The sequence below is a fragment of the Sciurus carolinensis genome, chromosome 2, assembly GCF_902686445.1.
Source record: "Sciurus carolinensis chromosome 2, mSciCar1.2, whole genome shotgun sequence".
In the NCBI taxonomy this organism is placed as follows: Eukaryota; Metazoa; Chordata; class Mammalia; order Rodentia; family Sciuridae; genus Sciurus; species Sciurus carolinensis.
In genome coordinates this window covers 95,567,734-95,586,656 of record NC_062214.1, presented here as the reverse complement: position 1 = coordinate 95,586,656, position 18,923 = coordinate 95,567,734, and the positions used below count along the sequence as shown (strand labels likewise).

Genomic DNA, 18,923 nt, shown 5'->3' with positions numbered 1-18,923 from the left:
AAAGTTCCTCCATTCTTCTCTTGCCACCCCCATCCCTTATGGATCAGTATCCACATATCAGAGTAAACATTTGGCCTCTGGTTTTCTATGATTGACTTATTTCACTTAGCATGATATTCTCCAACTCCATCCATTTACCTGCAACTATCATAATTTTATTTTCCTTTAAGGCTGAGTAGTATTCCATTGTGTATATATACTATATACTTAACCAATTCTTTTTTAAAGTTTTTAAATGTTCAAAGATTTGTTTGAAAAAACAATTTTAACCTTGTCACAGTTTGGGAGTCACTATCTAATCAGGTTCCTCGTTATATTGGGCAAAATTCTACATCAAATTTTCTAGCCTTGCTTCCAAGTTAGGTGTAACCAAGTTCTAACTGAAGGAATGTGAGAAGAAGAGAATTAATCAACCAGGATCCACCATGGTCTTTTCTCCTGAATGGTTTATAGAAGATAACCTGGGGACAGCAAAATAGTACAGGCACAAAATGGAGGAAATTAGATTCCTGAATCATTTCTTGAAGAAAAGCTGCCTGATAAGAAATACCCACATTAGATTGTTCTACTGAGAAATTAGCTTTAAATGTGCTTTGCCAATGAATTTCAGACCTGTTTGATATTACAGTTAGCATTACCTTAATTCATGGTGAAAACTTTTGTCAAGGAGAATAAAAACTTGGTTGGCAATTTTTTCCTCTCATAGACAATACAAAAGTACTTAGCAGCCTAGAAATACTTTTGCAATATTGATATGCATTTATTATTTTATTTTCAAAAGTTTTTATTTATGGTTTTCACCATCCAAAGATACATTTGTCTAAAAACCCATTGATCATATAGTTAAGATGAGGAGTGAAACTCACAGTATATTAATTAATTTATTTATTTATTTATTTATTTATTTATTTGATGGGGGTGGGAGGTACTGAAGTACTTTACCACTGAGCTACATAATCAGCCCTTTTTATTTTTCATTTTTGAGACAGGTCTCACTAAGTTGCTGAGGCTGGCCTCTAACTTGCAATCCTCCTACTTCAGCCTCCCAAGTATTTGGATTTATAGGACTGCACCCCTACGCCCAGCAACAGTATAATAATAATTTCTAGAGACAAATACTTAAAGGGCTCTACAACACCTAGATTCAGTATTTTGTATACTTCAAGAAGTACGTCAAATACTTTTTCAAGAGGATTTACTCAATGTTAAGATTTTCAGTTTTTCTATAAAGCTCATTAGCAATCTAGTTGCAGTCCACCTCATAATGAATATGCAAAACTTTTTGCTTTCAAATATAATTTAGTTCCCCTAATATACCCAAAGATATATGTCAGTTGCTATGACTGATTTTTTCAAATTTGAGAAATAATATATATTAAGTCATCTGAACACAACAGAAATCAATTTACCATCATTCAACACACACTATGAAATATATCTTGAATCTGCTCCTACACAGACCCAAAAAAGCTACTAGAAATATTTTTGGAAGAGAGAATTTTATAGCTTGCACACACTTGAACAATTTCATGTACATGGTAGTTTACTGAATATTTTAGTAAATTGTAAATTCAGCAATGTGACAAAAATACTCCCATTAAAATAACAATAACATCACTGTCTTTAATGTGTGATGATACAGGGGACTCAGAGAATATACACCTGATTTATATATTATCAGCAATCACTATTATATAATATCTCAATAAAATATAAAAACTCCCAAGATACTAATAACACTAAACATATTGACACTAAATTGTCATTAGATTTCAGCCATAATCTTAAAGACACAATTCCTTTTTTAATATACATATTTTATTTTAGTTGTAATGGGTACAATACCTTTACTTATTTTCTATGTGGCGCTGAGGACCGATCCCAGTGCCTCACATGTACTAGGCAAGCACTCTACCACTGAGCCCCAACCCCAGGCTCCCTAAAGACACAATTTCAAAATGCCTTAATCCTGTGCCAAAATTCCAAAAGATAAAAATCTCTAAAGTCTACCACCTGGAAAAATTTAAATCCTGAAAATAAGGACTAAAGAAATAATTCAGTGGTAGAGCACTTGCCTAGCACATATGAGGCCCTGGATTTAATCTCTAATACTGGAGGAAAAAAAATCTGAAACTATAATTCCAGATAGTTTTTTTCTGACAGAACTGGGGATCAAACCCAAGACCTAACACACACTAGTGCTCTACCACTGACTACCATTGAGCTATATCCCCAGCTCTGGAAAAAAAAAATAATTTTAAAGTTATCTTTCTTGAGGTCTGGGGGAGTTTATTGGGGACTGATCGCAGGGGCACATCTTTTCTAAATGATATTTCCAGTCTTTTTTGTGGACAGTGATGATTTGGATCATGGTCTCTGACTGCCTCTGACTGCACTGTGCGGGGAACTTCCTGAGCCAAGGTGTAGGTCAAGATGGCCCAGTTGCTATGGTGACACCAGCCCAAGGAGGCTATGTGCAAAGCCTGTTATCAGTTGGGACCTTTAGTTCTCAGGGTGGAGAATTCTGGGCATAACAAGATAACCTCTATGTCTTGCAAGTTTCACTGTCAACTTTAAGACTGTTTGCTTTGCTGAAACTTTCTTACAATTTTGATGTCAAAAACCTATATAATAAACATGCTGAGCTAGCTCTGGGTTGTTCATTCCCCATCAGGTGATGATGAACTACCCGGCCCCAGCATTTTCTATATGTGTGTCTGCCTTTTTTTGTCTCCTGCCTTTAACATCTCCTTGTTAGTTTTCTGAATTAATGGCCATGCTGATCATGGTACTTTATTTTTTTTATTTTGAGACAGGGTATCACTAGATTGCTAAGGGTCTTGCTAAATTGCTGAGGCTGAACAACAATTTTCAATCCTCCTGACTCAGCCTCCTACCTCATTGTACCTAGCAAAAAGTTCTTTAAAAGACACATTTATACTTTTAAAATGTGATTTATTTGAAAAACATGAAAATACAACAGAATATTTAATAGGTTACTTTACACAATAAAATAGGCAATAAAATACATATTTCTGCAAGCATAAACATTCTTTATGCTTATGCTTTAGCTAATCTTCTAGTAGAGGTCAAGATAATCCTTCTGCAGTATTTCTCATAGTTATGTACCACTTTCTGTATTGGAACTATTAGAACTATTTGTATAGTGGCAGGGCATGAGACTATACCACTGATCAATCCAACTTACTATAGACATTTGCTGCCCTTCAATCACTGCTACCCTATTTCCTTATTTTTAGATCTTGACTGTCAGTCTGACACAACCCATAATTTTTTTTAAATTGGTGGTTTTGTTTTATTTATTTATTTTTAATTTTTATAGGATGCTTTTTGATTCATTACATGAATGGGGTACAACTTTTCATTTCTATGGTTGTACAAGCTATAGATTCACACCATTAGTTTACTCATACATAGAGTAATGTCATTTGTCTCATTCCACTATCTTTCCTTCCCCCACCGCCCCCACTCCCCTCATTTCCCTCTGTGCAATCCAACACTCCTCCATTCTTCCCTAACTCCCCAACCCCTGTTATGTATCAGTATCATATCAGAGAAAACATTTGGCCTTTGGTTTTTTGGGATTGGCTTATTTCACTTAGCACGATATTTTCCAACTCCATCCATTTACCTACAACTGCCATAATTTTATTCTTCTTTGTGGCTGAAAATTATTCCACTGCTTCTTTATCCATTCATCTCTTGGAGGGCATGTGGGTTGGTTCCATAATCTAGCTATTGTGAACTGAGTTGCTATGAACACTGATGTGGCTGTGTCACTGTAGTATGCTGATTTTAAGTCCTTTGGGATAAACCAAGGAGTGGGATAACTGGGTCAAATGGCAGGTCCATTCCAAGTTTTCTGAGGAAGCTCCATACTGCTTTCCAGAGTGGCTGCACAACCCATAATTCTTAATGATTCCAACATCCATGCTGATGAGTCTTCTAATATACTCAGATCTTTTTTCTACTTTACCTTCTCATTTCCATCGTTATACTTTTCAACTTAATTTACTGATAATTTAAATTTAATTATAATCTCAACTTCCAGCATCCTACCTTCTATATACTACTGCCTTTTTGGCACATTCTCTCTAGATCCCAATAATCTTTCAATATCAGTAAGACCCTTAATTTCAACAATGCTACCACACTGTTCACTATCACTATTCTTTCTCCTCCTTATTCACTTAAAATTTCATAGTCAATAATTATTATAATTGCTCCACTGTATTCACCTTCAACTCCCTTGCCCCTACCCCACTCCCTTGGCTTTCAACCAAATCCTGCTTAAATGCAACTCTCTACCTATACCCCTGGCAGGTGAATGGGGTGAGAAAAACTTATGACTACTCCCACTCAAAAATCATGATCAGTAATTTAAGGAGTTTCTTAATGCTGCCTGGCAATTATACCCTATTTTCCAGAGTCCATTATCAATCTTATTCACCTAGTCAACACCTGGCAGTCATTGTTTTGCCAAAATAGTACAGGCCATAAAACTGGCAAGTTGAAACTACACCAAGTGATCTCAATAATCAATGGAAAAAATTACAATTGTTCTATGACTTTTAAAATCTTTTGTTAAAATATTAAAACTCTTACGATTAAAAATGTATAGAAAAATGAAAAATAATAAAATTAACATTTGTTTAATATACTAATTTTAAACATTACCAACATCAATATTATTGTTTAAAAAGAATTAGTTTTCTTGGTAAATTGTATTTTACATAGCAGAAATGAAACATAAATTCCTTTTAAAGCCTGATACTTAAAATGAAAAAAAAAAAATTCCACAGCAACAAAACACTATTTATATATGCTTCAAATTCTGTCCACATAAAATTCTCTTAATTAAAAAAAAAAGGGAGGAATCAAGTATAAAATTTTCCCATATGCTTCCAAAACTTCTAAAAGAGCCCATTTTTCCTGGTCACCACATTAACTATAAAAATGAACAATGACATTTTCTCTCTAAAATTACTGACAATATAATCCCCATTTCTAGAAAAAGCTTTTGTTCACTAATGAATAAGCCCTCATTGAGATGCAAAATCATAGGATACACTGTGGTTCCCCTGAAAAGGCCAAACAGCATATTCTTTCACAAAGAATGAATCATGGGTGCAGAATATTCAGCCTATTTAAAACAAAGATCAGCTTTAGATCTATTGCCTTTCTTCCAGTTCCTTTGCATGCAAACCTCTGGCTTTTGTTATAGGAAACACAAATATAAATAATACATATATTGTGATGCCTACCACCTGAAATGGGAAATAACTCATTAACTCTTAATCATCCATTCCATTGAGGGAGAAGACTTAACAATAGATTTACAATAGATTCTGTGCCTGAAGCCATATATACATTCACCCACTTCTTGTATTCTCACTACTCCCAGTAGGGTACCCCACCCTCCATGTCACAGGCAGGTTAAGAATCTGACTGCAAGGTCCAAGGCCTTGACTATGAGATGACTCTGTAATAGTCAAAAGTGGTTGTAATCTCTCCAATAACATGCTATAAAACAACAAACCCAATCAAACAATCCAACTTTTATTATATTAACTGAATTTAAAGCAGAATGACTCCAGAGATAGATAATGCATAGAACTGTTTTGTTAATATCATATCTGAAGGAAATCATGGGGTACAGTCTGCCTGAAACTGCTGTTTATTCCCAAAGTTGCCCAAAATAACAAGAATGAAGACTCCCCCCACCCACTCCCAAGCAGAGATGAAGCCTCGGGAGGGAAGGAAGGACTTGAAGTGTTTATCCCTCTTCAAATTCAGTGGACAGGGACTGGGGTTGTGGCTCAGTGGTAGAGCACTTGCCTAGCATATGTGAGGAACCAGGTTCAATCCTCAACACATTAAAAAAGTAAACAAATAAAATAAAGATATTGTGTCCATCTACAATTAAAATATATATACATATAAAAAATAAAAAATTAGAAAATTAAATAAAATTTTAAAAATCTAGTGGACAGGAGTCCTTTTCTTCCCATACTCTGTCAAACCCCAAGTTTCAGTTTCTGTTTTGGGAGGGTAGGAGAGCATAGGAAGAGGAGCACAGTGGCATTTTGGGAGTTAGATCAACAGGAATAATGTTGATTTATTATTCTGATCAATTACAAATAGAATTACTAGACTCTGAAGTACTAAAGGACAGAACCTTTGCCCTATTCACTATGTTCACAGTAACTAAAGAGTCTTGTTCTGTTTACGTATTTAAATAATGTTAATTAAGAAATAAATCAGCTAGGTAGAGTGCTTGCCTTGCAAGCACAAGGCCCTGGGTTCAATCCCCAACACCGCAATAAATAAATAAATAAATAAATAAATCGGCTAAATCCAGGTGCAGCAGTGCACACCTACAATCCCAATGACAGAAGCTGAGACAGGAAGATTGCAGATTCGTGGCCATCCTGGGCAACCAAGTGAAAAACTGAATAAAAGGGCTGGGAACGAGGCTTAGTGGTACAAGCTCTGGGTTCAATTTGAGGGAGGGAAGGTGGGAGAGAGGCAGAACGCTTGCCTAGCATACAAGTCTCTGGGTTCAACCCTCAGCATTGCAAGAAGAAAAAGGGGGGCGGGGATCAGTCATTAAACCTGTTATGTTTATATGTAAAGGGATTTGTGGTGCTAACAGGAAGTGGTGGAACCTTTAGAAGCTGGGGCCCAGTGGAAGGAAATTGGGTCACTGGGTGCACGCCCTTGAAGGAGTTCCTGGGATTCCAGCCCCTTCCAGTCTCTCTCAATTTGCTTCACAGTCATCAAGAGGTAAACAGGTCTTCTTTACCATGTGCTCCTGCCACAATGTACTATGCTTCCATAGGCCTAAAACAACAGGACCAAGAGGTCATGGACTGAAACCATGAGCCAAAATAAATCTTTCCTCTTTATAAGTTGATTATCTCAGGCGTTCAGCCACTGCAGTAGAAAGTTAACACAAAATCTGTAAAACTTGTAAACAAAACATGTAACACACTGATTATTTCTATTTGTTCAATTTGGGAATATACACCTATCCATTGCAGCAAATCAGTGGCACCATGAAAAGAAGATGCCAGTTTCTCTTCTTTTCTGAAGTTCTCAAGCAGTGGCAGAAAAAAGGAAATATTGTTGCAGCCAGAGTAATAATTCCTGTCATTGCAGATTCTGTTCTCAGGCAATCAAAAGCCTACCCCCTTATCTTCAAGGTTCAAATCAAATGCCAACACCCTGTAAAGTCTAAATCTCCCTAAGGCTCCCTGGGTGCATATGACCCTCAATGCTTTAATGACATTTTTGTTATGGCATTTATCACATTCTGACTCTCTATAACTGACTATTTGCCCTCAAGATATTTTTTTAAACTCTTAATCTTTCCTGTACATTCATAAACCAATACATTCTTATTGAATTTAATTTTTCGGCCAGCAACTGGTGTAATGCTTCTTTTCTAAGGTCATCCATTAGCCAAATACTTGTAAAATGTTGGCACAAATAACCTTTTAGCCTTCATTCTCTTGAAAAACTAAAAATATTCTACCATTTTAAATTGTTTCTGTAAGGAAGTGTGTTCTCAATCCTTACAGATTGGCACATTCAAAATTAAGGCCTGAATGCACACAGATTTCCTAATGGTACAGCAATGTTATAATTGCATTAATTCATTTACCCAACAATAAAAGGGAAAACTATCATTTAACAAACCCCAGAGCTACTAAAATAAATGACACAGAACATGCACCCTTGAAGAGCTTACAGTCTGAGGTATCAGACATGTAAACAAGTATCAGATATAAGTATTAACTTGCTAAGTGATAAGGTCTCTCTGCAATTGTCCACAAGCTATTAAACACTGGTTGAATTTATGCTTCTAGCCAACAGTTGATTTTCCTTCATGCCTGTTCTTAAAGGTCAATCCCATGACCAAAAACATAAAAAGTGCTACATTCAAAGCACAGGGAGACTACACCAATATATAACAGCAGTAAAGATGGGATACCCAGAACTGAGAAGTCAGAAAAGGCTTTGAGCAGATTACACTTGAGCTATACTGTGAAGTATATGAGTTTGGGAGAGAGACAATCTATATGCAACTAACACAAAATGAGCGTTCTTTTGGCTCTCTTGCTTCTACAAGCTTGTCTTAAATTTTCAGAAGGTCTTATGAGAGCTTTGGCACCAGAGCTAGACATTTTGATAAAGTTATGAGATGTTGCCCAGAGCTCATGTGTGAGACAATGCAAGAACATTCAGAGATGAAACAGACTCTGAGTGTCGTAAATTAATCAATGGATTGACTCACTGATAAGGATTAACTGGGTGGTAACCTGCAGACAGGTGGGATATGGCTGGAGGAAGTGGATCACTGGGGCATGCCTTTGAGTTTTATATTTTGTCCCTCTGTTTCCTGGTTGACATGTTCTAAGCTGCTTTCCTCTGCCATGCCCTTCTACCAGGATATTCTGTCTCACCTTGGGCCCAGAGCTATGTAGTCGTCCAAACATGCACTGAACCTCTGAAACCGTGAGCCACAATTAGTTTACCTCCTCTAAATTGTTCTTGTCAGGTATTTTAGTGACAGCAAAAGAAAAGTTAATTAAAAGATCTTATTAATTCTTAGATTAATTCTTAGATTTATCTATTAATTCTTAGATTTACCCATCCTTTTGCCTGTTTTCAAAAGTCATCTTCTCTTGAAGAAAACAATACTTATGGGTTAATATCAAAACATTACAGTCTGGTTTTAATAATCAAGACCTAGAAACAACCTACAAGTCCATCGACAGGTAACTATACAAACAGATTATGGTATCCATACAATAGAATACTATTCACCAATAAAAACAAATGAACTACTAATACATATGACATGAATGAATCTCAAAATAATTAAGCTAAGAAGTCAGATTTTTAAGATTATGTAATGTTTAACTGCATTTACATAAAATTGTAAAAAAATACAAATCATTGCCTGATAAAAGGGGTAGGCAGGGAAAAAAAGATTACACTGAGAAGGAAGGTCTTGGGGATAATGAATATGTTCATCATATTGATTAACGTAATGGTTTCACAGATTTATACATATGCCAAAAGTTACTAAACTTATACATTATATATGAGCAATTTATTTGATGTCAATTTTCCCTCAATAAAGTTGTTAAAAAGTAATACACTTAGAAAGTGTTGACAGTCAAACCCAGTGCGTGAACCTAGCTTAAATTTTGTATTTTAGAAAATTATGGAATATTTTTGTGGAGCAACTAAAGAAATACACCTACAAAGTGTATATTATTACTGCCAGGTGCAAAGGAGCATGCCTGTAATCCCAGCAAATTGGGAGATTGAGGTAGGAAGATCACAAGTTCAAATTGGCATTAACAACTTAGCAAGGCCCTAAGAAACTGTGTAAAACCATTTTGAAATAAAAAAATTTTGTTAAAAAGGGCTGGGAATGTGACTCAGTGATTAAGTGACCCTGATTTCAATCCCCAATACCAAAACTTAAAAATAAAAAGAAATTATTGCTGGACACAGTGGCACACACCTGTAATTCCAACAATTCAAAAGCATAAGATAGGAGGACTGCAAGTTTCAAGCCTTGGGCAACTCTGCAAGACCCTATCTCAAAATAAGTGATATAGTTCAGCAGTAGAACAAACACCCCAGCATTACTCCCCAGCACCACAATCCCCCCCGCCAAAAAAAAAAAAAAAAAAAAAAAAAAACCCTCACTGTCTCTTTCAATCTGGTTTTTAAGTATCCAACATTTCTAATTATACAACATTTTTAAACGCTTTCTCATGGTCTTCTCAACTTTTCTGATTTTGTGCCTATGAGTTGTTTGGAGAACATAATTGATATTTTCTAGAGATTAACTCAGGAAAAAGGAAAAGGCAATAGCAATATGAAAAATCTCAATTTTTACATTTCTTTCAAATATTGTCACTGTGCTTAAGTTTAGTATTTAAGATCAATGCTAAGTTAAGCATGTAAATTAAATAATATAGTAGCAAGAATAACTACACTTGTATACATGGTGAGAGTCCTTAAGTCATAGGTTCTTATAATCATCACCTTATACAATTCAGTTACTAAATTAGTGTCAACCAGAGCATTCCTTGCCTCATCCTTTCCAATTCTCCCATAGTTCGTCATAACTCACAGGTATAAGCAGATTTCCAAGCTCCAGACAGGACCTGAGTATGACTAGGATACTTTATTTTTTAAATACTATGATACTTTTTTCATGTTATAAATGACATTCTTAATCGGACAATATTAGATATAAGCAATGCTAGCTATTATCAATACTTTCCAATTCAATTCTTTCTTCCATCTATTCCTACTTCCCTTTGCCCCTCATTCCCACAAAGAGTTGGAAGCCTAAGAAAGAAAAAAAACTCATTTATGTCAACAACTCAAAAGCAAAATATGAAGGTGGACACACCTATTAGCCAGCTATTTGGTAGACTGAGGCAAGAGGCCAGCCTGGGTAACCTAGAGAGACCTTGTCCCAAAGTAAAAGATAAAAAGTGCTGGGTATATAACTCAGTGGAGAGTGTCCCTGGGTTTGATCCACAATACAGAGGGAGAGGCACAATATGAAATTAACTGATTTTTAAAAGATTTTAGAAGCAGCCAGGCATGGTAGCACACACCTATAATCCCGTGACTCAGGAGGTTGAGACAGAAATATCAAAGTTTGAAGCCAGTCTCAGTAACTTAGCAAAGTCCTAAGCAACTTAGCAAGACCATCTCAAAATAAAAAATAAAAAGGGATGGGGAAATAGCTCAGTAGTTGAGCACCCATGGGCTCAATCCCAATTACAAAAATAAATAAATAAATAAATTACAAGCAATATCCTGAAGTTTCCACAAATGAAGATCTTACTACATGATTAAGGCCTCCACGTTGAAATGGTAAAATACTTAAAATTAAATTTTAAGTACAAGAAATTAGGGGTCTTTCCACTGAAGCACAAGATAAAGGAGAAACAAGTATAGCTATGAATAACACATGTTAAAAGTAAGGGTGTTTTTCTATTATGAGGCAAATTCAAGTTCCTTGGGCTTTCCTATGCCACACACAAGAAAATAAATAATAAATTTGAAACAAAAAAGAATAAACCCAAATATTCTGCAGCTTTATGTATTTACCTTTCCCTCTTAGATAGGTAGTACACAGAAGGATGCATGGGTACACTAATGATTCCAAGCTATCACAGTTAAATGACCTTAAAAGTTGTCCATGTTAAGATTATTATTACAGTTTATGGGACAGTGTTTTTCTGTTTCTTCAAAATAAACCATGCTCAGGGACAGAAGATTAAGTGGTATTCTTACCTTGTCATAACTGTTCACACTTCTATGTCCTAGGAGAGGGTGCTTTTTATTACCTTAATGCCAAATTGAACAAGTGTGAATTTTAAGCTGGTAACTATACAGTTATCACCATCACATCTAACTGGTCATATCAAAGCAACTGGAACAAGTTTTTCAATATTTTTGCTAAAAATTGTCTCTGGGGCTGAGGGTATAGCTCAGTTGGTAGAGTGCTTGCCTCGTATGTACAAGGCCCTGGGTTCAATCACCAGCACCATAAAAAAACATTTTTTTAATTAAAAAAAACCTGTCTCTATATTCTGGTACAGCCTCATAAGCATTCCCTAAGGTTCTCCAGAATAGCAATATCATTTTCCACTGTGGTTTTATACATTTATACCTACAGTTACAAAAACAGTATTAAGAGGAGGACAGTCAAATTCTCATCAGAATCCCTACCCAACATGGGTATATTTCCCCTACCATTTGTTTCTGGTGAGAGTAACATATACAGGGATACCTAGGTATATACACAAAGATGTAAACAATCAAATAGTATTTCCATCATGAAAATAAACTACCATCACTTATGCAAATTATATGAAAATAATAATATATATTAAAGGGCAGCCTCTTCCTTTTAATTAGGTATAAAACAAAAACATCCATTACTAAACATATTAAGGAGAGAATTTGGCCTAAAGCAGCACAAGATGCAAAGAAATGATTTGAGGGGAGGCTTACAAATTTCAGTAAAGCCCCAGAAATCCTTGGAATAAAGGGCAATGAGAATTTCATTTTTTCCCATGGGTGAAGCAAAAGAGCATGAGGTCTACAATCACGTGACGTAAGTCTCTGAAGTCTTCTTTCCCTCATCTATTAAGGAGGGATAATATGTGTGGTTATACTTCATAAAGCTATCGTTGAGGATAAAATTAAATAATGCAAGTAAAGAACTTTATATCATACTTGGTACATAGTAAGCAAAAACTACACTTACTGCTAGTTTTAGAATCTTTGATATTCTAACAGAGAGATTAAAGGGTCAATTAAAAGTAAATTTATCTCTCCATCACCTAGAATAGGGGTAGATAAAAATAGCTTGCAGATTAAGTACTGCTACCTGTTTTTGTTTGGTATGCAAGCTAAAAATTTTTTTTTTTACAATTTTAAACAGTAGAAAAATTCAAAAGAATATTTTGCATCTTATGGAAACTGCATGACAATCAAAATATCATTAAAATTTTACTAGAAAACAGTCATTCTCATTTTACATATTCCCCTGCTAATTTTACACTACAAGGGAAGGTCACTGCGATGGAACTCATATGGTCCTCAAAGCCAAAAATATTACTATTTATAGGCTATCTATATTATAGAAAAAGTTTGCGAATATTGCTTTAGAATCTGATATATAGCAACTATGTAGAAACTAAAGGTTAGAACATGGAGGATTTCTTAAACTATAGACAGACATTTCAGATAATTTTCTAACTACACACAGATTTTCAGATAATTTTAATTTTTAATTATCTGAAAATCTTGGTGCATACCTATAATTCCTGCTACTTGGGAGGCTGAGGCAGGAGGATTACAAGTTTAAGGCCAGCCTAAAGCAACATAAGAAGACCCATTTCAAAAAAAAAAAAAAGAAAGAAAGAAAAAGTAATTGTCATTATTACTTTTCTGTAAACACTGTAATTTGAAAACTCTATTCAAGGCAATTCCTTTCTATACTTTCATTTTCATATCACTAAATTTCATTTACCAGGTAAATGGCAAACAAAATCACTGTAAACATTACTACTTGTTATGGTCTGAATATGAGGTGTCCCCGCAACCAAAGCTCCTGTGTTAATGCAGGAATTCAGAAGTGAAATGACTGGGCAACCAAAGCTCCTGTGTTAATGCAGGAATTCAGAAGTGAAATGACTGGATTATAACAGCTGTAACCTGATCGGTCCATCCTAGTTTAACTAGGCTGACTGGGTGGTATCTATAAGCAGGTGGGGTGTGGCAAGAGGATACAGGTCACCGGGAGTTTGTACCCTAGAAGAGTGCATCTTTCCTGTGGCCTTTCCAGATAATGCACTGCCTCAGGACCAGAGCAATGGAGTCAGTAATCTATGGACTAAGACCTCTAAAACCATGAGCCCCAAATAAACTTTCCCTCCTCTAATTCTTGCCAGATATTTTGATCACAACAACAAAAAGCTGACTTTAGTAGTTTTAACACTACTTTTAAATGTTGATACCACCACTGATATTGAACAATAAGAAAAACATGAAAAGTCCTTCTTACTGAATTTATATTTATGTTATAAATACATAATGAACATGTATTTACTTGAATGAGTATAAAATAAGAACCAAACTTGATGATAAAGTTAAAGAGAAAAGAGAAAAGAAAACTAAGTTGTATCCAATGTCGCTGATCCTTCAAATTAACCATCAACGTTGGGGAAAAAGAAATGTTGGCATAAATTAGGATATTTGGAAATTACTATAGTATAAAACATGGGGAAGATTTAACTACAAGAAAGAAATGAAAATGAAGACAGAACAATATGTTTAAACTCTATACAAGTAGATAATAAGGAAGAAAACAAGAAAGAGAAGACACAGTAATAAAAATCATAAGGTAGAACCAACAGAAGTACTGAAGGAAAGTGTAAAATAAAGAAAAAAGTATGATTATAATACAATGGGAAAGAAAAAATAATCTGTCAAATTACTTTTCCTCTATGTCCTTTCCCCAAAAGGTCTTGATTTTGAAAAAAAAAACATTCCAGGGACAGTATTTCAAGATTTCATAAGCATTTATGAAGAATTCACTGCATAGATAAATGGTATGTGGAATTTAAAGGAGAAAAAGAAACAAACTGTTAGCACAGAAGGACTAAACTGGATGCAAATTTCACAAATCAGACAAAAGCCTTATTCAGGAATGGAGTCACAGTTCTGATGGACCCACTTTCCTGGTGGAAAATGAGCCACTGGCCAAAGAAGGAGTTTGAGCTTAAACAGGTTATACTAAGGGGTGATTTAGTGAGTGTGTCAGTTTGGGCACTCAGGAATTTGGGTTTTTGTGTTGGGGGTCAGTGGTCTCCCTAAGTTGCTCAGGGTCTCACTAAGTTATTGAGGTTGGCTTTGAACCTGCCATCCCCCTGCCTCAGCCTCTCTGTGTCACTAGGACTACAGGCATATGCCACTGCACCTGACATGTTTTCTATTCTTAAAACACAGAAAAAGAATTCTCCAAAAAAATTATCATTACATAAAGACCACGGAAGAGAACAAAATCCATGATTTACCTGGAGTCTTACCAAATGTTATGGTTTGGATGTGCGGTATCCCCCAAATGCTCATGTGTGAGACAATGCAAGGAAGTTCAGAGAAGAAATGACTGGGTTACAAGAGCCTTAACACAATCAGAGAATTGATCACCTGATGGGATTAAATGGTGACTGAAGGTAGGTGGGATGTGGCTGGAGGAGGTGGGGCATTGCGGGGGATAGCTTTGGAGTATATATTTGCAGCTGGTGAGTGGAGTCTCTGCTTTCTGATCATTATGTGAGCTGCTTTCCTCCACCACACTCTTCAGCCATGAGGTCCTGCCTCACCTTGAGCCCTGAGGAATGGAGCCAGCCACTTATGAACTGAGACCTCTGAAACCATGAGCCCCTAAAGAAATCTTTCCTTCTCTACAGTTGCTCTGGTCAGGTCTTTCAGTCACAGTAGTGAAAAAGCTGACTATAACACCAAACTGAGATCATTATTTCAATATTCCAGAAAGAAACACTCAAAGGATTTAGAAATCACAAAAATACCTGAAATGTTCCTTCAATATTATACACACATGATAATTTACATAAGAAGATAATGATGTTATATCCTCAGTAGGCCATAAAAACATAGGTGTAGGCTGGTATTAGAATATAAAATTTCCAATTCAACTGGATTTAATTGATTCATACTTCAAATAGAACTGGTTATATCATCAATAAGCAGGAGTAACATGGATTGACAAGAAAACTGCCCCACTATATAGATCCATTATTCACTTAATTGAGACTTTGTAAAACTGTTTTCTAGCCTGATTAATGGTTTAGGAAAGAAAATAGCTCAGGCTTCATTTGTCTTCAAATAGCTTTAACTATTCATATGCTTTTTTACAAAAGGTTACTTGATAAAATTTAAGTACTTACTAATATCATCTTCATGATAAATGACAGAGTGAAATGGGAGAACTCGGTCTTTAATATATCTCTCTGCTGGCTCAACATAAAATGTTCCACCACGAGTTTGGATGAATCCTTCAAATCTTCCATCAATAACAGACCCATGGCTAAAACTTCCTTCTTCACCTATTAATGAAAGCAACAAATTCCTCAAATTTTAATTTGCACATGAATAGTGAATTCATTATCCTTTAAAAAGCCATTTTTACACATTTTTTTCAAATATCCCAAGAACAAATTTACTGGGAAAATTAATCTTCACATAAAAATATCAAGTTGAATTTGAGATATGAACAACAACTAGTATTTAGCTAAAACATATATAATTACTACTAACAACAATGAAAAATAGAACATTAGTCTTTTTTATTGGTTCTTTTTAGTTACGTATGACAACTGAATTTTTTAGAAGTATAGAAGCATATAATATAATTTGTTCTGATTCAGTCCCCAGTATTTCTCCTTCCTCTCCATTCCTTCTACCACCACTCCCTTCCCTCTACGCCACTGATCTGTTATTTACTTAGTTTTTTAATTAGCATACTGTGAATGTACATAATGGTATATAAAAATATGTAGCTGTGGTATATTCATACATGTACATAGGAATGTTAGGTCAGATTCATTCCACTGTCTTTCCCTATCCCATCCCTCCCCAGCTTCCCTTCATTCTCCTTTCTCTACTCCATTATCTTTCCTCTACTCTCTTTTTATCCCCACTACCTTATGTTGGATTAGCTTCCACATATAAGAAGTAATATTTGACCTTTGACTTTTGGGGGATTGGCTTATTCCACTTAGCATGATAGCATTCAGTTCCACCCATTTACTGGCAAATGCCATAGCCCTTTTTCTTTATGGCTGAGTAATACTCCATTATGTATATATACCATATTTTCTCTATCCATTCATCTGTTGAAGGGAACCTAGATTGGCTCCATAACTTAGCTACTGTGAACTGTGCTACTATAAACATTGATGTGGCGGCATCACTATGGTATGCTGATTTTAAATGCTTGGGAATATATACCATGAAATGGGATAACTGGGTCAAATCCATTCCTAGCTATTTTAGGAATCTCCAACTTTCCAGAGTGGCTGCATTACCACCAACAATGTATGAGTGTACACTTTTTCCTACATCCTCACCAACATTTACAGTTACCTGTATTCTTGATAACTGCCATTCTGACTGGAGTGAGATGAAATCTCAGTGTAGCTTTAATTTGCATTTCTCTAACTGCTAGAGATGTTGAACATTTATTCATATATTTGTTGACCCATCATATTTCTTCTTTTGTGAAGTGCCTGTTCAGTTCCTTTGTCCATTTGTTGATTGGGTTATTTATTTTTTGCTTTTTCTCCCATTCTGTAGGCTCTCTCTTCACACTCCTGTTTCCTTTGCTATGAATAAGCTTTTTAATTTGATGCCATTCCATTTACTAATGTTTTTATTTTACTTCTTACATTTTAGGAATCTTGCTAAGAAAATTAGTTCCTGAGCTGATATGTTAGACTGTTGGGCCTACATTTTCTTCTAGCCAGTGTGGAGTTTCTGGTCTAATACCTAGGTCTTTGATCCACTTTGAGTTGATTTTTGTGCAGGGTGAGAAATAGGGGCTAAATTTCATTACACTACATATGGATTTCCAGTTTTCTCAGCACAATTTGTTAAAAAGGCTATCTTTTCTCCAATGTATGTTTCTGGCACCTTTGTCTAGTATGAGATAACTATATTTATGTGGGTTTTCCTCTGTGTCTTACATTCTACTCCACTGGTCTTCATTCCTGTTTTGGTACCAGTACCAAGCTGTTTTTGTTTCTATAGCTCTGTAGTATAATTGGAGGTCTGGAATTGTGATGCCTTCTGCTTCACTTTTCTTGTAATGCTAAGGATTGCTTTCACTATTCTGGGTCTCTTATTTTTCCAAATGAATTTCATGATTGCTTTTTCTATTTCTGTGAAGATCAACACTGTAATTTTGGTGGGAACTGCACTGAATCCGTATAGCACTTTTGGTAGTGTGGACATTCTGACAACATAAATTCCACCTATCCAAGAACATGGGAGGTCTTTCCAATCTTCTAAAGTTTTTTTTATTTATTTATTTAGTGTTCTATAGTTTTCATTATAGAACTCCTTCCCCTCTTATGTTAAACTGATTCCCAAATCTGGATTTTTTTTGTTTTGGTTTTGAGGCTATTGTGAATGGGATAGTTTTCCTAATTTCTTTTCAGCAGATTTACTTCTGGAGTATAGGAATGCAATTGATTTATGGCTATTGATGTTATATCCAGTTACTTTGCTGAATTCATTTATGAACTCTAAAAGTCTTCTGATAGAGTTTTTTGGATTATTTCTTTGGTAAACAGAGATAATTTGAGGTCTTCTTTTCCTATTTGTAACCCTTTAATTTCCTTCTCTTGGCTTAATTGCTCTGGCTAGAGTTTCAAGGATTGTGTTGAAGGGAGTGGTGAAAGTGGGCATCCTTGTCTTGTTCCTGTTTTAGAGGAAAAGCTTTCAGTTTTTCTCTATTCAGAATAATGCTGACTTTGCATTTGTCATACATTGCCTTTACAATGTTGATGTAAGTTCCTTCTATCCCTAGTTTTTCTAATGTTTTCAACATGAATGGGTGCTGTACTTTGTCAAATGCTTTTTCTGCATTTATTGAGATAATCATGTTATTTCTTTCTTTAAGTCTATTTAGAACATCAGTCTTTTATTTCCACTTTTTTTATTTGTCTTTTAAATACACATGACAGCAGAGTTTATTTTGACATGTTATACCCACATAGAGTATAACTTATCCTAATTAGGATCTCATTCTTGTGGTTGTATATCATGTCAAATTCTGCTGGTCGTGTATTTATATATGAACACAGGAAAGTTATGCCTGATTCATTTTACTATCTTTCCTACTCCCATCTCTCTTTCCTTCCGTTCATTCTCTTTTGTTTAATCCAATGAATTTCAATTCTTTCCACTTTATTGTATGTTAGCATCCACATATCAAAGAGAACATTCGGTCTTTGGGTTTTTGGGACCAGCTTATTTCACTTAGCATTACAGTCTCCAGTTACATCCATTCACCAGTAAATACTATGATTTCATGCTTCTTTATGGCTGAGTAATATTCCATTGTGTATCTATACCACATTTTTTTTATCCATTCATCTTTTGAAGGGCACCTAGATTGGTTCCATAGCTTTGCTACTATGAACTGTGGCTGTGTCACTGTAGTATGCTGACTTTAAGTCCTTAGGGAATATACTGAGGAGGAAAATAACTGGGTCAAATGGTATAGAACATAAGTCTTCATGGCAATCATTCCTAGCACC

At 35.3% G+C, this 18,923-nt stretch overlaps 1 protein-coding gene across 2 annotated transcripts in view; it reads right to left on the bottom strand.

The window, feature by feature from the left end:
* Adam10 (ADAM metallopeptidase domain 10) overlaps positions 1-18,923 on the bottom strand; it is a 135,734-nt gene that overhangs the window by 62,133 nt on the left and 54,678 nt on the right. For both annotated transcript variants that reach the window (XR_007107010.1, XM_047539059.1), the window contains exon 4: positions 15,549-15,707. Coding sequence is in view for 1 of the 2 variants with exons in the window: in XM_047539059.1 (XP_047395015.1) it covers positions 15,549-15,707 (159 nt within the window). In the remaining variant the exon portion in view is untranslated. The remainder of the gene's footprint in view (positions 1-15,548; positions 15,708-18,923) is intronic.